At 43.4% G+C, this 20,562-nt stretch overlaps 1 protein-coding gene across 1 annotated transcript in view; it reads right to left on the reverse strand.

Moving 5' to 3' along the window:
- Positions 1-20,562, reverse strand: part of EVA1A (eva-1 homolog A, regulator of programmed cell death) — a 290,618-nt gene that overhangs the window by 164,979 nt on the left and 105,077 nt on the right. The window contains exons 3-4 of the mRNA XM_075923396.1: positions 15,259-15,382; positions 524-676 (exon numbers count right to left, since the gene is read on the reverse strand). Coding sequence (XP_075779511.1) covers positions 524-676; positions 15,259-15,382 — 277 coding nt within the window. The remainder of the gene's footprint in view (positions 1-523; positions 677-15,258; positions 15,383-20,562) is intronic.

Genomic DNA, 20,562 nt, shown 5'->3' on the forward strand with positions numbered 1-20,562 from the left:
TCCACAAATGCCGATACTGATGGCTTGTACAAAAGTGACTTGACATTTTTTAAATTAAGACTTGAGACTCGACTTGGGACTTGACTCGGAAGTGACTTTAGGGACTCGACTTGAGACTTGAACTGTAGTGACTTGAGACTCCACTTGGACTTGACAATGACGACTTGAAGACAACACTGCCACATTTAAAAACAAAAAAAAGAAGCCTGTTCTGTTTGCATAGAAATCCGTGCTCAGCTGTGGCCTATTTCTGCCAGGGCAATTAGTGCCATTGCCCGTGCAAATCAAAGGGCACCAGGCAAGATGGTGGAAAGATGAGGGTGACGCAAACCTGGTGGAGAAGTGGTTAGTGGGGGCAGAATTCTAAGCAGGGAAGGAGATGAGCTGAGTTTATGAGCCTGGAGCCAACCCCCCTCACTTTTCCTAATAATGAGCAAGGCCAGCAAAGCCACACAGGTACTCATGAAATGATCATTCACTAGCGTGGAACATTGTACAGTACACATCCCATTGCTTTTCTTACCTATCGTAGGCATCCCTAAATTCTGGTACGGGCATTCTAGGCTACTGCCTTTAGTTCTTCCGAAAATGGCGGAGTAAATGGCTATCACCATGTTCTTCTTACAGCTCAGCCTCAGCTTGTCATCTTCACAGGCTACTTTACTCTTGTACTCATCTGGAAAGAAACAGAATAGCTCATTATTCAGCTGGCCTACAACAGTGTGCAGACAGTGAGCCAGGAAAAAAGCCAACCACAAAGAGATTCCTTCCCCCTCCAGCATATGTTTATGGCTACAGTGCAGTCTGTTGGTTGGTACTCAGTGATTGGTATGGACTTAGAGATCAGAAGGATCCCCACCCAATAACCATATTTGCTAAGATAATGAAGATCATTTGCATTTGATATAGCCCCTTCCATCTGAAATTATCAAAGCATTTTACAAACATTAATTAATATAGCCACGTCACACCTGTGAGAGGTACTGTAGTTGAGCAGTATTCCCTTCTGACTGATAAGGAAATTGACTCACAGGAGTTAAATGGCTTGTCTGTGACCAGGCAGAAAGCCTGTGGCAGGACAAGGAAAGGAGCCAAGTCTCCTGTTCCTTAATCACTAGGCCATCTCTCATTCCCCAACTGTACATCTCAGACATTAACCTTGCTGGAATTTGAATGGGACACGCTGTGGTCAGCAGTCAACTGCAGCTCTTCTGGAGTTGAACAGGAGTCTTTCCCTAGTGTCAGAAAGGTAGGATATAGAGGTGGGAGTTAACATCAGTGCTAATTCAGTCAGAGTAGATGTGGCTCACTTCCAACAGTGATGAGAAGGTGAGAGGGAAAATTACTTATTGTAAGGAGTGAGCCATTCCATGTCTCTATTCAGACCCATTCTGACCATGTCAAATTGCATATGAATTCCAGCTCAGCAGTTTCACGTTGCAGTCTGTTTTTGAAGGTGTGGGGTTTTTTTCCCCCCGAATGGCAACTTGCAAGTCAGTAACTGTGTGCCTAGGGAGGTTAAAGTGCCCCCACTGGTTTTTGTACGTTATCAGGTTTGATTTTGATTTGTGTTCACTTATCACTCTACCTGGAGGTAGAGACACTCCAGGTTGTCCAATGTACATGGCAGAAACTGATGTTACACTACCATCTCTGCATCCCTACCTTATTTTCACTTCAAGCATCTGATTAGCTTCTATGACGAGGTAACTGGCTCTGTGGATGTGGGAAAGTCAGTGGAGGTGATATACCTTGACTTTAGCAAAGCTTTCGATACGGTCTCCCACAATATTTTTGCCAGCAAGTTAAGGGAACGTGGATTGGATAAATGGACTGTAAGATGGATAGAAAGATGGCTAGACTGTCAGGCCCAACGGGTAGTGATCAATGGCTCGATGTCAAGTTGGCGGTCGGTTTCTAGCGGAATGTCCCAAAGATCAGTTCTTGGACCAGTTTTGTTCAACATCTTTATTAATGATCTGGATGAGGGGATGGATTGCACCCTTAGCAAGTTCACAGATGACACTAAGCTACGGGGAGAAGTAAATACACTGGAGAGCAGGGATAGGGTCCAGAGTGACCTGGACAGATTAGAGGATTGGGCCAAAAGAAATCTGATGAGGTTCAACAAGGACAAGTGCAGAGTCCTGCACTTGGGACAGAAGAATCCCAAGCATTGTTACAGGCTGGGGATTGAATGGCTAAGTAGCAGTTTAGCAGAAAAGGACCTGGGGATTACAGTGGATGAGAAGCTGGATATGAGTCAACAGTGTGCCCTTGTAGTCAAGAAAGTGAATGGCGTATTAGTGTGCATTAGGAGGAACATTGCCAGCAGATCCAGAGAAGTGATTATTCCCCTTTATTCAGCTCTGGTAAGGTCACATCTGGAATATTGTGTCCAGTTCTAGGCTCCCCACTATAGAAAGAATGTGGACACATTGGAGAAGGTCCAGCGGAGGGCGACCAAAATTATTAGGAGGCTGGAGCGCATGACCTATGAGGAAAGACTGAGGGATTTGGGTTTGTTTAGTCTGCAGAAGAGAAGACCGAGGGGGGATTTGATAGCAGCCTTTAACTTCCTGAAGGGAGGTTCCAAAGAGGATGAAGAAAGGCTGTTCACAGTAGCGATGGATGGCAGAACAAGGAGCAATGGTCTCAAATTACAGTGGGAAAGGTCTAGGTTGGATATTAGGAAAAACTATTTCACTAGGAGGGTGGGGAAGCACTGGAATGGGTTACCTAGGGAGGTGGTGGAATCTCCATCCCTAGAGGTTTTTAAGTCTTGGCTTGACAAAGCCCTGGCTGGGTTGATTTAGTTGAGATTGGTCCTGCCTTAAGCAGGGGGCTGGACTTGATGACCTCCTGAGGTCTCTTCCATCTCTCTGATTCTATGATTCTATGACAGATAGCAGACAGACATGAGGGACGGAGAAGAAAAGAGGCACAGAGAGACGAAGTGACAAGCCAAAGGTCACACCATCAATAAGTGGCCACAGTGGCTTCATATTAATATAGGAAAGGACTAGACTGGCACAGGCTGCATAGGTGGATGAGGATGAATGTGCCTTATGTTTTCTCTCTCTTATGCACCTGCTCTGGGGCCATTCCTAATCCAGCCCTAAAACTACTCAAACTGTTACAATCTGTGTACAACTCAGTCTGAATGCTGCATTCGTACTGACGGGTTTCATGTTTCCTCCTGAAAAATTAAATGGACTTAAGTGGCAGAGGAAAGGTGGCAGTGACATTCAGCAAATGGCTTACTCAACTCTAATCCCCGGAGCAGTCATTTGTAGGGCAACTGAGATTTGTAATGATTAAGATATTTGCTAAGGATAATGTACCCTTTTATTGCTGGTGTTTCAGAGACACTGGATCAAATATAACTAGAGAGAGACTGGCAGGGGGAGGAAACAGCTGCAGGCTTTTCTAGACACAATTCAAAAGATCTTTATGCAAGTTGATTGTAACACAAATTGAACAACTGAGGAAAAATAGCAATAAATGTTTCTAATGGAAAAACTGGCCCTTGGAAATTGTAGATTAACGAACAAGTTATTTAGACAATGTGTACACGGATGTTAATTCATTGGACTGTGGCAAACTACTCAGAAGGGGTCAATGGAACATGAACATTTCCACATATGGCCAATGACAATTTTATAAGTGATTGTGACTGGGAAGATCAAAAGTTAGCATTAATGGTCTCAGCCTCAAAGATTTCAGTGCTGAAAGCTCCCATCTACATTTAACACTTACAGAGTGTGATGGACGGCTCTTGATTCCAGAGGTGTGTTAGGTCTGCAACTATTTTTAAAAATGACTCATTTGAAAAACTTACATAACATTGTTTAAAAAATAACAAATGACCATCTATGAAAGTGCTGGGAGCAATCCTTGGGGTCAATGATCCCTCTAATCTTTTCCATCCACGCATGGAACAAATTTTGTATGTGCACCAAAGCAAGTGTGAATGCGCCCTCTAGTAGAAACAACAAAACTTGCTGGAGGCACTTTGCTAATCAGCTGGGAATCATTGAAATCTCTCACTTACAGGGAAGACTGATTGGGAAGTACACTTGCTGAATTGATTTTGCAGTTCAAGGAGCTGAGAAGACATGGCATCAGAAGTTACAAAGCATTTAGACTATCCAGAGTATTCTACTCAGTGCTTCGGGTTCCCTCATTTTTTTAACTAGGATCCTCACCCCATTGCAGTGTATCATTTGTTATCCTCCATACTCGGCTAAATCCTCAGTCCTGCAGCTCCTCCCTTACCTTCAGTTGCTTAGTGGGCTTTGCCCATTAATTCAGGATGAAATAGGCCTGCATGCATCTAGTAAGAGTTCTTCTGGGAGGCATTCACTGTCTCCCTGGTGGATGCTTTCTAGAAGCAGTGGCCTTTGTCCAGGGTTTGCTCCAGGTGCCCCACTGGATCCCTTGTTTTGACCCTGTGACCTGCACTTCCCTGTTTTTCATTCTGTAATCAGTTAAATATACAGTTCAAGGACCCCACCTCCATCTAAGAGGTGAGCTTTTTGTTGTTCTGTGGACTCCACCAAGTACCTAGATTTTAAATACTAAGACATTTCACAAACACTGAAATATACAAAGATTTTTTTTTAAATGACTCCGTTTTTACTTTTCTTTTAATTGCATTGACTGAAGATTTAAAGACTAAAGTGTGCTCACCAGATGCCTGTTCAGAAAGTCATCTGACTGTATTTCTACACTGCAATTAGACACGCGTCGGCCACCTGAACCAGCTGATTTGAGCTTCTAGGGCTTGTGCTAAGGAACTATTTAATCTGTGATGTAGATGTTTGGGCACAGACTATAGCACAAATCCTGGGATCCTCCCACATGTCAGGGTCCTATAGTCCAGGCTCCAGTCTGAGCCCAAACATCTGAATCATAATTAAACAGACCCTTAGCCTGAACTCCACAAACTTAAGTCATCTGATGTGGGTCAGCAGTTTGTTTTTAATTGCAACGTAGACTTACTCTGAAAGTCTTACCATTATATCTAACGAGACAATAAAGCTACCCATTGGGCTAAAAATTTGCCATTTTCAAAAGTCATTCTGCTCACCCAACCACCGATAAGTCCTGACGGTTTGAAACTCATCTTGGCAAGTAGAAAGATTGTTCTTTATGGATGACCCTGTCAGATTCCTTTTAAATTATCCTTGGGATGCACCCATCCAATTTGCAGCCTTTAAAAGGAGACTTCCCCCCATCACTTTCATTAGACTAAAGCAATTGTCTTTTTACATTCTGCTTCAAAAAGGATGACAGTGTTGCAAATTAACTGTTACATTTAATTTTCAAAGCCCAGCTGAGATGCACTGGGCTGGACTGGACTGTCAGACAAACAAAGCTATATGGTGATCTAAAGGGTGAAAAAGAGAATGGTACTGAAATGTAGTCACTATATTGTCAGTTGAGGTTGACAGGGATAACTAAATTCCTATCCTAGCTCTTCAATTGACTCTTCAATTGACTCACTGGCCCTAATTTTTTTCTATTATATACTGATTTAACTCTTGTTGAAAAAAAACTGGTATAAAACTTGTTTAATTAAATTGAATTCTGCCCTTTAGTTTCCACATCCGAAATATATGTAAAATCATGGTGACCATATTTACCCTATTCACAAAGATGTTAGGAGGAGTAATTATCATAGTTAATCCAATCCTTGAACCTATCCAACCACACTCTTAGCCTAGCAGAGGAATCTGTCCTATATCAAGGACTTTCCTTCTTCCCCACCACCCCCACAAATATGATTCAGTTCTGTGGAGATCTGGAAGCCTATTTTTGCCGCCTCTACCTAAAAGAATATTTCCAACACACCAATGTACAACACATTGATCTTGCAGTCTCCCCTCTCCCCCAAGTAATCCCACAAGAGGAAGTCTTCTATGTGGATCCCTATTAATGGTCGCAATGAGAATCTTGACTTCTACATTGATTGCTTCCGCAAACGTGCACAGGCAGCAAACAACATCATATAACATATAATCTCAATCATGCAGAATCCAATGTTATACACAGCCTCAAAAACAATTCTAACATCATAATCAAAGAAGATGACAAAGGGGGTGCTATAGTTATTATGAACAGAACAGATTATGAACAGGAAGCAACCAGACAACTCACCAACCCCAGATTCTACAAGCTTCTCTCCTCTGATCCCACTAAAGAATACCAAAAAAACCTAAAACAACTGTTCATGAAGCTCTCTGATGCTGCTCTGGACCAAATTTACACTAACGCCCTCTCTAATCCCCAACTAGGAGTTTTCTATCTGCTACCCAAGATACACAAACCTGGAAATCCTGGACAACCCATCATTTCAAGCATTGGCACACTTACAACAGGATTATCTGGCTATATTGACTCTCTCTTCAGACCCTATGCCACCAGCACTCCTAACTATCTTCAAGACACCACCAACTCCCTGAGGAAACTACAAAACATCAGTAATCTTCCTGAAAACACCATCCTGGCCACCATGGACGTAGAAGCTCTTTACACCAACAATCCACATGAAAGCGGATTACAGGCTATAAGGAACACCATCCCTGATGACACCACTGCACACCTGGTTACAGAGCTCTGCGACTTTGTCCTCACCCACAACTACTTCCGATTCAGAGACAATTTGTATCTTCAAGTCAGCAGCACAGCCATGGGCACCCACATGGCCCCACAATACACCAACGTCTTTATGGCTGACCTTGAACAACGTTTCCTCAGCTCTCGCCCCCTACTATCCTTACTCTACTTATGCTACATATAATCTCATAGAATTCTTCATCATATGGACCCATGGGAAAGAGACCCTTGAAGAATTTCACAGGGATTTCAACAACTTCCACTCCACCATTAACTTCAGCCTGGATCAATCCACATGACAGATTCACTTCCTTGACACTACAATACAATTAGATGGACAAATTTCCACCACCCTATACCAGAAGCCTACAGACCAATACACTTACCTTCATGCCTCTAGCTTCCATCCCAGACACATTTCTCAATCTATTATTTACAGCCACGCCCTAAGATACAACCGGATTTGCTCCAGTCCCACAGACAGAGACAAACACCTACAGGATCTATATAGAGCATTCTTAAAACTGAATTACCCACCCAGAGAAGTGAAAAAACAGATCAACAGAGCCAAAAAAGTACCCAGACATGAACTACTTCAAGACAGGTCAAAAAGAGAAAACAACAGAATTCCATTTGTCATCACCTATAACCCACAACTGAAACCCCTCCAACGCATTATCAACAACCTACAACATATCCTGGAAAATGACCCCTCACATTCACAGGCCTGGGGGGGGAAGGCCAATCTTCACCTACAGAAAATCTCCTAACCTCAAACAAATTCTTTCCAGTAACCACATAACATACCTCCATTGTATCTATCCAGGCAATCAGCCCCAGTGCCAACTCTGCCCACACATCTACACTAGTGATTTCATCACTGGACCCAACATCATCAGCTGCCACATCAGGGACTCATTTGATTGCACAACCATTAATGTTATCTATGCCATCAAATGCCAACAATGCCCCACTGCCACGTATATTGGCCAAATTGGACAGTCTCTATGGGAACGAATTAGTGGACACAAATCAGATATCCGAAAAGGCACCACACAGAAACTTGCTGGAGAACAGTGGACACTTTAATCTGCTTGGACACTTATTAATGGATCTCCGAGTCACCGTATTGTTTCAGGCCAATTCCAAAAGCCAAATTCATGGGGAAGGGTTGGAACTTAAGAATTAAACTTGTAAATGAAGTTATCAGATTGGGATGAACAGAAACATTGGCCAGCTCGCACACTACCTTCCACATCCTAATGACTTAACCAACCAAACAAACAATGGAGGTGCTAATTGTTCTTATCAGCCTCTTGTAAGTTGAACAATATATTCACTGATAGTCTGGTAGCACTTTAAAGACTAACAAAAACATGTAGATGATATCATGAGTTTTCATGGGCACAGCCCACTTCTTCAGATGACCCTTCTTCAGGACTGTGCCCAAGAAAGCTGATGATACCATCTACATGTTTTGTTAGTCTTTAAAGTGCTAGTAGACTATTTGTTGTTTTTTAAGTTTATCCTGTACAGACTAACTTGGCTACCCCCTGAAGAATCTGTTCACTGTCTTTTTTCTTCTTCTTCTCCCCATCTCCCCACCTTCCCATATTTATCTCTGGATCTGGACTTTCAATACTCCAGTCATCTGAAGAAGTGGGTTTTGCCCACGAAAGCTCATGATACCATCTACATATTTTGTTAGTGTTTAAGGTGCCACTAGAGTATTTGTTGTTTTTTATTTTTTTATTGATTTACTCTGTAGTCACTGGGGCTGCCTAGGGCATAAGTCAGGGAAAATTGGACCCAGTACTTATACTATGTGTATTATAATTATTACCATATATAAATCAATCTTTTATGCATTCTTCAACATTTTATAAAATCCATTTTAAACAGCTATCTGAACAATTCTACATATCATTTCCTTTAATGGTTTCTTTGTTCCAACTCTACATTATGTTACCCACACGTGCAGTTTCATCATGAGTCTCACAACATTTGGTGTTTCATAATGCTCGAACTCCTGGAGGAATGTGATTTAGGGGAAAATCTTGGCTTTCATCTAAAATATGAAAGCAAGTTTCTAGCCCTCATGTTTGCAGAGAAAAAGCTTGAAAGCTCAAACTTCATGCACTCTCAAGGTTAAAAAAAAAGGCAAATTAAAAGAAAGCAACAACAAAACCTTTCTAAAAATCTCATTATTTTTAAACGAATCTCATAATTTTGGGGACATAATTCATGATTTTTAACCATTGGACCTGGCAATACTGCAAACTGTTCTGTGCCAACACTTTTCTAACATTCTCTTAATTCATTCCAAAATACATTGATTCAGATTGCTTTCTTTCTCTCCATAATTCTCCTTAAATAGTTATCTTACTCCTCTGTCACTTCTCTGTCCTGCTCATTACCCAGTGAGGCCCAAATGCATGCTCCAGCCCAGTTCTTCACAGCCTCACTATCACATAAGTGAAGGCTTGCAGAAATGAGATCTAAAAAACAAGGAGGTCTTAAGGAGAAATGTTCCTTCTCTTTTGGTTACTCTCTCTAATGTACGTTTTCAGCATATCTTGAACTCTTTGCCCTTGGAGCACCATTTTCAGCTGCTACTTGGCTTCCTCTAGCACAGTTTGATACTGCTTCAAAAGCAAGGGGTTGCTTTTCATTCTAAAATATCCTGACACTGGTTTCTCCACATGTTTGCTCTGGTTAATCACGGTGAAAAAATTCGTACTCCTCTCAGAGTCAGCAGGAGTTCCTATGTCACTTTGACTAATTGTAAAAACAAACTTTCCCCCTCACCTCCCATCAACAATCAAAGCCATTTGTCACAATTGAAATGTCTGCCACAACGCAGTTCGATCTTTCGTGCATAAAGTTATGACAGTTGTACACAATGCATAGGGATCTGCCAATTATTTTAGGTCTATTGTACCAGAGGCCAAAGGTTATGACCTCCCAACTGCTTCTGGAAATCCATTTACCCATCTGCCTCTGTAAGGAGCAGCTTGGAGAGAATGAGTTTTTTCATGTACTGTTATTCATCAAAGTCCTTTAAAAAGCCATGGTTGGAAAAGACACGGTACCCCCACCCCTCCAAATGGACCCCATAGAACACAAACACCAGGGACAACTGGAAGAGTCTCAAGAAGTCACAGGTTTATTATTTATACAACCCAAGCCAGAACTGAGCAAGGGAACTGCAAAAGGATGCAGAATTTGCCTTTAAAGCTGTTTCTATCTGGATACCAGGGACCTCATCCAACTGCTCTTCAAGACAACGGGAGTCCTTCTAGTCACATCAATGGGAACTAGCTTAGGCCCCCATTTTGGGGCTTGTTCTCCATTGTACCGGTGTCAGCCTGGAGAAACGCCTTTGAACTCAATAGGTGAAGGCAAGAGGAGAATCAGGCCCATTATTTTTTACTCTCTCTCAGGTCAGATGGGGTTTCTGTGACCATCTCCCACGCACGCTGTGTGCATTAACTGACAATTTCTGCATTCACTGGCAGTGAACTCATGCATCTCTCTTAATCCTGCTCCTGACAATGGAGTGATTAGTGTGTTTCAGGGATGGCGCTATCTGACAGTATCTGAAAACGTCCGCACATCAACAACTTACATCAGAACTAACTGCAAGTATTAAAGTTTCATTTATAAGGCTCAGTCTGGTCCCAGGCTCGCAGGCCTGCTCTCTGACATTTATAACATTCTTTTATTTACGCCTTTTCATCACCACAACGCTCACTGCCTGGGAGCTTTATTACCCCTATAAATTTCCTCTCCCTGCCCAATCGAAACAGTTTTGAAATAGTACAGATAAGCAAGAATGAGCTGATGAATTCAGGAGGAAAACGGCCTATTTTACATCCTCAATAGCAAGGCTAGGGGGATGTGCCATTCTAACAGTCCCCAGTGCACCATGCTGCTTATAAGACATGACCCACCAAAGAGCAATTCAAGGAACAATACAATGAACTTCTCCTGCCACCAATAAAACTGTCTCATGAGGGAGACTAATGCTTTTCTGACAGGGTTGATAGCTACTGAATTACCAATCTATCCCAGCACTAAAATCAATCACCAGTGTTAAAGGTGACTAGGAATTCTATAGCTCCAAAAGAAACTATTCTTTCCAAAGCTCTTCCCTCTTCTTGGGCATAGTGGGCAGCAAATCATGTCAACAGTGTGTAAGTCTTAATGGGTGTGGGTGTACTATAACTGGGTCTAACGGGCAGGGACCTGGGCTCAGAAAATTTAACTTGTAAAGACATGAGCCTCAGCATACTGAAGTCAGAGCCAAAGCTCTCCAAGACTTCAAGAGTTCAGGACTTGTATATTTAGACACGTGGCCCCTGCATCATAGATTCAGGATTTAAGGCCAGAAAGGACCACGCTGATCATCTAGTCTGACCTACTGCATAACACAAGTCAAAAAATGTCATGCCATGATGCTTACATTGCACCTCACAGCTACTGGCTGAAGAAGAGCAAAGCTAAACTATTTCTTTTTAGTTCCTTCTTTTCCAAGAGGGTAGGTACTATAACTTGTCAGTCTCTGACACCCCTGCCTGCCTCCCTAGAGCAGTGCTGAAATCCAAGGCAGGCTCATGCTTCAGGGTTGAGAGAGGTTTTTTATCTCACCCTGTTTTGGCTGGATGACTCTGTCTCCCCCAACCCTGCAGTCTGGCGGGCATGTTGCTCCATTTCCCATCCCTGGATCTTTTTAAATGGTTCTGCAGGGAAGGAAAACAAAACTGACATGCAGCCATCTTGTTCAAAAATCAAAGCAGGATTGAAACTCACATGCCAGGAGTATGGGAGCAGGACTCTCTGGCTCCTTTTGTTAATCCCTCAGGGTATGTCTACACTACCCCGCTAGTTCGAACTAGCGGGGTAATGTAGGCAAACTGCACTTGCAAATGAAGCCCGGGATTTGAATTTCCCGGGCTTCATTTGCATAAACTGGGTGCCGCCATTTTTAAATCCCTGCTCGTTCGAACCCCGTGCCGCGCGGCTACACGTGGCACGAACTAGGTAGTTCGGAATAGGCTTCCTAGTCCGAACTACCGTTACTCCTCATTCCACGAGGAATAACGGTAGTTCGGACTAGGAAGCCTAGTCCGAACTACCTAGTTCGTGCCGCGTGTAGCCGCGCGGCACGGGGTTCGAACGAGCAGGGATTTAAAAATGGCGGCGCCCAGTTTATGCAAATGAAGCCCGGGAAATTCAAATCCCGGGCTTCATTTGCAAGTACGGTATGCCTACATTACCCCGTTAGTTCGAACTAGGAGGGTAGTGTAGACATACCCTCAAGAGGGGCTGAGTCTGGGCCCAGACAACATGTAACCAATGAGGCCCATCCCCAAGTCACTGCAGAGTTCTGGCAAAGATGCTCAATGGCAGCTATCTTGTGGGGAGGGGGAATACAGACAAGCTTTTAATTTGTTAATACAGATACAAATAAAAGCCATTACACCAGGGACTAAATCAGAGACTTACACAGTTAGAAGCAGGACCTACTATAGTCTGAGCTATAGAATGAAGTGACGGGCTGCAACAAGTTATATCCTCTGTAGATCAGCATACAGGGGAACTTGTAACACGCATTCACCTGCAGGCTACCTAGGTGTACATATTATATATATATATATTTTAAGATTCAGTACAAATGACTGTTTGAGGCAATCCTGGGAGGTCTCCAGCATGGCATTTAGCATTGGAAAGCTCACACCTCTCCGCTTGATGCTTCAGACCTGCCTTCCCAACACTACAGACTGGATCCAAGCATTTGCAGGCAATAGCTGTGGGGCTGACACACTGCTTATGGCTTTGGATACATGTACAACAGATCACATACAAGTTGGCAGGCTTCTCTAGGGCCTTTATGTTTCCCATGGACAATAGTCTGATCATCAATGACAAGAGATGAGGGAGCTCAGTCCTCCCTATAGATGCCCACCACCGTAAAGGACCTCACCTGCCAGGACTGAACCATAGGATCTCCCTACTTATTAAGGCTGCACATTTGGGTTCCTCTAGAATATTATGGTATTTGTATTGACATCTTTTTATTTTTAAAGGGCCATAGCAATCACCAGAGGGGCTAAAATAACAACAGACCTGCTCTCTTCGCGGTGCGTCTGCCATTCAGTAATTGAACTTATGAGAAAATCATATCTTACCTTATTTTGCCGTTAAAGAAGTGCAAATTAAAAACATGACTATCAATCAAAAAACACTAGCTCTTGTGACAACCCGGCTAATCCATGACTCTACAGATAAAGTCTTGAAGCCTCTATGTACAACTCAAAATGCTGCTACCATTCTGTGTTCAAGCCTAGCTCCCAGTGTGTTGTTATAAATGGTATTATGAGCCAACCAGATTCCAGGTAAGTTTGCTCCATGACTGAGAAACAATAAAATTATAGCTGCCTGGAAAATGTCTTGGGGGAAATAAACTCAAGCAGTCTAGCAAAGCTCTGCTGTCTTTCAGGAAAATTCCTCTTTGCCACCTCACTTCAGATATTCAACTCTCACACACAAGCCATTTCCTGTCCTACCTGTGAGTGGGGGAGTATTCCAAGCTATAAATATTCATGTACAGACGGACTTCTATGATACCCTCAAAGTTCAGCACAATCTCTTTTCTTCACCAGAATCAAAGAACACTAGAACTGGAAGTGACCTTGAAAGGTCAAGTCTAGTCCCCTACCCTCATGGCAGGACCAAGCACCAACTAGATCATCCCTAACAGATGATTATCAAAACTGCTCTTAAATATCTCCAGTGATGGAGATTCCACAACTTCCCTACGCAATTTATTCTGTTGTTTAACCACCCTTACAGTTAGGAAGTTTTTCCTCATGTCCAACCTAAACTTCCCCTACTGCAATTTAAGCCCATTGCTTCTTGTCCTATCCTCAGAGATCGAGAACAATTTTTCTCCCTCCTCCTTGTAACACCCTTTTAGAAACAGAACCTGTATACAAATCCTAAGTCCTTTCCATTACATTCCTTTTCAGAATGCTACACACAGTGCAAACCAACACAGCTCATGATGCATAATACAAACTTGTCAAAACAATATGCTAGTCGCTTCTATTTTACACAGAGAAATTTCTTATACAAAGATGGACCTTCCATTCCTTTGCTCAAAGACCACAGCTATCACAAAGATACTTTATTACCCACTTTTCATTTAATTCCTCACAGATCTTGCTTGATCTGTCTGCAGTAAGTGCTTTCTCTACAGTTGTTGCTGATTGAAACTGCCTCCTACTGTCTGTCTGCCTCATTGGCTCACCATTTAATTTAAAATCTCTTCTGAAATCAGACCTGTCTTCATCCTGCCCAGACCTTTTTACATTTCCTCTCCCCCTCTTCTCTTATTGGCTGTGATAACATCATTGTTGTCTGTATTAGTTAATTCTCCATACGGGCTTGGGATCTGGTTTGTATGAAAAGGGATACACAAAATAAAATTATAAGCCAACATTTTCACACTTGGATACCTAAGTTAGACACCCAAAAAGGTGGTCCCTATTTCAGAGATGCTGGGCACACACAATTCCCATCTGGCCATTTATTTGGATGCTTAACGTTAGGCACACAACTTCTGAAAAAGTGTGGGCCACAAGGATTGTTGTCACACTGTCAGTTTGCTTTGTTAATGTTACAGCTGGCTTATGAAGTGCAGCCTCACATCTAATAGGTAGAATCATAGAATCCTAAAACTGGTAGGGACCTCGAGAGGTCATCAAGACCAGTCCCCTGCCCACACAGAAGGACCAAGCACTGTCTAGATCGTCCCTGATAGATGCCTATTCAACCTGCTCTTAAATATCTCCCCTGATGGATATTCCACAACCTCCCTAGGCAATTTATTCTAGTACTTAACCACCCTGACAGGAAGTTTTTCCTAATGTCCAACCCAAACCTCCCTTGTTGCAACTTAAGACCATTGCTTCCTGTCCTATCATCAGAAGCCAAAGAGAACAATTTTTCTCCCTCCTCCTCTAACATCCTTTTAGATACTTGAAAATGGCTATCATGTCCCCCTTTAACCATTTTTGTTGCTCTTCTCTGGACCTTCTCCAATTTCTACACATCTTTCTTGAAATGCGGTGCCCAGAATTGGACACAATACTCCAACTGAGGCCTAATCAGTGCAGAGAAGAGCGGAAGAATGAGTTCTTGTGTCCTACTCACAACACTCCCGTTAATGCATCCCAGAATCATGTTTGCCTGTAGGCCTACTAGCATGTCACCCAACTAGGCAGCACAGAGTAGAAACCTCTGTGATACAAATTTGGAGCAGCCCACCCAAGGATGAAACTTTTTCTGGGGCAGCACATAAGCTTAATGTCACCAAAAGCTTTCTCTGGCACCTGGAAAAACAATCCTTAACACAGACTGCCAATAAGAAGGAAAATGTCTAGCTGCAATGCCGGAGACAGCAGGGGAAAGGGCTCCTCTCTACCCAAATGGTTTATGTTATGTTGAAAATAAAAGAAGAAGGTAGCGAAAATCCTTACAAAAGGGAATGCTAGGAAGCCTCACTGCAAAGGCTTAACCCAGGGATAACTCTGGTCTTACAAAAGCAACCAGATTCACTGGAGAGATACTTACTTGGCCTGCACTTGTACCAAACGATGAGATATTTGCCGGTTCCAGGGCATGGATCTAGACCAAACAGCCGGCTATTGACAAGGAACTGGCAGCTTCGTCTGTCCTGGCACTCATCCAGCATTTTCTACGCAGGCAAGGGTGCACATCCGGAAAACAAACAGAAAAACAGAAGCACGTTAGTAGCTCTCAGACTGCCCTGAATGGAGAAGGCTTCCCAGCAGCCATCTGATGTTTGCCTCACCAACACAGCATGATGAGCTTGCACTGCCAATGCTCAGTGCCTTGGAATTTTCAGGGACTCTTCCCAGCCATGTTCAGTGCACATAGAGAAACTCAACAACAATGGTCCAGGTCAGCCTAAGGCTACAACACTATCCCAAAAATGAATTTGGGTTCAATAGATTGCAAGCTCTTGGTGGCTGGAACGCTCTCCCACAAGGTGTGTATGTACAGTACCCAGCTGAATGGAGCACTGATTTCAGTTAGGGGCTCTAGGCACTACTGTAATACAAAGAGATACAAATTCACCACAACCATTTTACATACCCAGGTTCTCACATGACAGTGTTCCATCTACAAGGCAACCAGATAATGACCAGGGTGCTTGTTAGCCAAGAAAAAGGAATCCAGATATCTGCCTCCTATTGGAAATTTGAATTTCAGATTATATTTCCAGGTGCTATTCATGCAACTCCTTGCAAATGATCCCCCTTCAATCAGTTGTCCACTCAGACATCTTATTGTGGTACTGCTTGCACCTTAGAAATCTCACAATGGGCCAGATCCACAGCTAGCTTAATGCTGCATAGCTTCATTTACATCAGTAGCCTGACAGATATATACCAGCTGAAGGCCTGACTGAGAGAGTGCAAACAAAACAGACTGAAGAGCAACATTGCTCCACATGGGGAGTGAAGGTTTCTGATGGATGGCACTGCTGAAATTCTAGCTGGCAGCCCAAGTTAGATCATAACGCAGACTGTCCAGTGCCTACGTAAAAGAATAAATGGACACAAATCAGATATTAGGAATGGCAATACAGGCAGTCCCCGAGTTACGCGGATCCGACTTACGTCGGATCCGCAGTTACGAACGGGGCCGTTCCACTCCCTGGTCTCCAGCAGACCAGGGAGAGGAAGCAAAGCGGCGGAACACGTGGGCAGCGGACAGGGCTGTCCGCTGCCCACGCGCTCCGCGGCTTGGCTCTGCTTTGCCCCCCCGTCCCCCTGGTCTGCAGACCAGCGGGGGAGGAGCAAAGCAGAGCCAAGCCGCGGAGTGCCCGGCCAGCTGACAGCCCAGACGCGTCTGGGCTGTCAGCTGATCGTGTGCTCCGCGGCTTGGCTCTGCTTTGCCCCCCCCGTCCCCCTGGTCTGCAGACCAGGGGGACGGGGGACGGGGGGGGGGGGCAAAGCAGAGCCAAGCCGCAGAGCGCGCGGTCAGCTGACAGCCCAGACGCGTCTGGGCTGTCAGCTGGCAGCGCGCTCCGCGGCTTGGCTCTGCTTTGCCCCCCCCCTCCTCCTGGTCTGCAGACCAGGGGGACGGGGACGGGGACGGGGACGGGGACGGGGATGGGGGGGAGCAAAGCAGAGCAAAGCCACGGAGCCCGAGGGCAGCAGGACAGTCACGGCGCGTCTGGGCTGTCCCGCTGCCCCCGTGCTCCGTGGCTTTGCTCCGGACACCTGTGGTACAGCAGCTGGGGTGCTGCTAGTTGGTCCCGTAGTGCCGCTCTGGGTGCTACTGGACCAACCGGGCAGCACTCCAGCTGTTCTGCCCCAGGCGTCCTGATTCAGCCACTGCTGGTCAGATTCAGCAGCGGCTGAATCAGGACGCCTGGGGCAGAGCAGCTTGGGTGCTGCTGGGTTGGTCCAGTAGCGCCGAGGAGCGGCGGCGCTACTGGACCAACCCAGCAGCACCCCAGCTGCTCTGCCCCAGGCGTCCCCAAGTCAGACGCTGCTGAAACTGACCAGTGGCTGACTACAGGAAGCCCCTGCCCCGGGCTTCCTGGAATCAGCCGCTGATCAGTTTCAGCAGCAGCTGACTTGGGGATGCCTGGGGTTCTTAAGTTGAATCTGTATGTAAGTCAGAACTGGCGTCCAGATTCAGCCGCTGTTGAAACTGATCAGTTTCAGCAGCGGCTGAATCTGGACGCCAGTTCCGACTTACATACAGATTCAATTTAAGAACAAACCTACAGTCCCTATCTTGTACGTAACCCGGGGACTGCCTGTATACAAAAACTTGTAGGGGAATACTTCAATCTCCCTGGACACACTATTGCAGATCTAAAGGTAGCCATCCTGCAGCAAAAAAACTTCAGGACCAGACTTCAAAGAGAAACTGCTGAGCTACAGTTCATCTTCAAGTTTGACACAATCAACTCAGGATTAAACAAAGACTGTGAATGGCTAACTACGAAAGTAGCTTCTCCTCTCTTGCTATTCACACCTCCAGATCAGCTACTAGAAGTGGGCCTCGTCCTCCCTGATTGGATCCACCTTGTCATCTCTAGCCGGATTCTGGCCTGCATATTTATACCTGCCTCTAGAAATTTCCACTACATGCATCTGACGAAATGGGTCTTTGCCCATGAAAGCTTATGCTCCAACACTTCGGTTAGTCTATAAGGTGCCACAGGACTCCTCGCCACTTTTGAGGAGTTCCTATGTCACGTAAGTGCTTTTTAAAATGTCAGCCCTCATCTACACACAAACTTGCATTGTGTTAAATTCAGGTTTGGTTTTACACCCATTTAGTTAAGCCCGGGGTAAATTTTAAGAATGGATTATGTCAATTTAGCTTAACCAGGTTAAAAAAAAATGAGGTTTTTACTCTGGTTTAGCTGAAAAGATCTCAAAACTCACCTTTCATTAAAAGGGTGCAACTTTACATGTAGATAAGATCTGAGAAAGATAGTTCAGGAGCGAGGACAAGAGTTGCCACAGTGAGTACCAGGCCATTAAATATACAGGGCCTAATCCCAGTCTCACCAAAGCTATTGGCAATTTGACCATTGATTTCACTGGGTATGGGGGGGGTCAGGATTTTGACTACATACTTTAAAATGCCTTTTGTTGTTGTTAGTTACAGAAAAGGTATGGCAACGGCAATTGTCATTCTAATCATTAGCAGTAGCAGTGGTAGGTGTATTACTCAGCCAACTTCATTTTGAATGGGACTCACTCCCCTCACCCCCCCCCCGCTTCCACTGGCTTCATTTTAGCTATACTCACGCAGGGCTTGTGAGACTGATGGGTCCTGCTGCTTTTCATGGTTTTGGAATTACCTTCATACACTTCTGAATTCATAACACCCCTTATAAAACTCCATCTTAAAGCCCACAGGAGAAAGACATTCTGTCTCCTGATAGAAAATGGCTTCATTAAAAAAGATTAATTATTTTTATCCCTATGATCCTTTAAAACAGAAAAGGGAGCAGTAAGTGGGGTAGTAATTAAGTTTTATGTTCAGCTAGATGACTTAGGTGGTATTTATATACTTCTGTAGAGCCCCTTAAAGCTCTAAAATTACTACAATGTTTGTCTGACACACATGAACCTGTCAGAGCATTTTGACTGAGACTACAGCCTAAGGTAATTCATTGGACTCATTAAGTCCCTGTTTAACAGAGCTATGAATTCCAATCCCAATCTGATTAATTTTCACTTACAGTTTGCTGAAGTCTCCTTGTATCTCAAACATTCTCCCAAAACTCTCTCCATTCTTCTTCCTACCCCCTCCTTTCACACTGTCTGCTTCCTATCCCTATCCACAACCCCACCACTTGGCCATCCATGCCAACTCTTTCTTTTCTGCAGCTTCTGCTGTTCAGATCAACTTTCTCTATATCTCAATAATTCTCCATTTATGACTATATGACATTTATGACAAATCTCAGCTAAAAATAATATATTTTCTCTCTACACCCCTTCATCTCTCCATCTCCCATATTTATAAACAGGTGTGGCAATAGCTGGTCCAGTTTAGGTTACATAGTAGATTTCATGCTAAACCCCAGTATTTTTGGTTATTCAGAAAGCTTTCACCTTTCTGACTGACATTTGCCAGGCTTTGTCTCTGCTTGAAGTTTTTTTATTTATTTTAAAGTTTAAACAAAAACAATTCAGCCATTTCTGAGGGCAAAGTGAACAAAGAATTTATCTGTGACCTTTTTAATATAGAGATCTATGATGAAAAATCTGGGAGCTGAAAGGAAATAGGCTGCTCCAAGAAAACACGCCCAGGAGAGTTTGGGGGACAGTAAGTTATCATTTAACTAAGGTATGAAAACTCTGTTTAGCTGATGCAGCATGATCTTTTCACTAAGTTTAAAATGCACATATAAGTCAGTAGTCATGTTCTATGGAATCTAAGGACTTTCAAAAGCACTCAGCATTGACCTAACTACTCCCACTGAAACTTATGGGAAACTACCCCTGATTTCAGTGAGACTAAGTTAGGTTTTCATGGAGCACTTTTGAAAACCCCACCTTCTATGTGCAACCAGTATCCACACAGTTTTTCTTAGGCACAAGGCAGAGAATGAAGCAATTAACCACCAAAGCTAAGCTAATTATGAATGTAGATGGTCTTTATATAGCAACAAATTTTCAGTATTCCTTTGCCTTGTTACACGCTAATCTCCAGTATCTCCACTTACTGCATATCTTTTACTTAAATGACTTCCTGATACTCTTTGTCTGGCATACAATGTAGCATACAGCACTAGCGCATGCAACACACTGTTGTATCAAAGGTCATGGGAGAAATTCATCAAGCAGTTACAAGATTGCACTGGAATGCTAGGCACAAAGTTATGGTCGAGTGTACCTTTGAATGTCTAACTGTGCAACTTTAACATTAAGTAGAGCTGGTCAAAAAGGGATAAATTATTTAATGAAAAAACTAAAAATTTGGAAGTTATTTTATGTTGTATGGTTTAAAATGGGCTATTTTTTGTTAAAAATTATCAATTTTTTATCAAAATAATTATTCGCTTTTTCTGTCTACTACCTGGACTTTGCTAAACAAAAATGTTGATAATGACTGCAATCTTCTAAAATCATCAATAAAATTACAGAGCATTTAATAAAAAAGGAGAAATGAATATCATACCACAAAACCCCATTCTTGATTTTAAAAACTTTTGCATTAACAATGTAGGCCTGCTCTTTTGTTACATTTTCTTTAACTGGAATTTATCATTGAACTCTGTGATATATGCATTTTTTAGGATGGATGCCCTCTTAAAAATTTTGCTTTTCCACATATACCAGTGAAAATCCATATTTGCCCTAGACAAAAAGG

This window comes from Pelodiscus sinensis, chromosome 3 (assembly GCF_049634645.1).
Source record: "Pelodiscus sinensis isolate JC-2024 chromosome 3, ASM4963464v1, whole genome shotgun sequence".
NCBI lineage: Eukaryota > Metazoa > Chordata > Testudines > Trionychidae > Pelodiscus > Pelodiscus sinensis.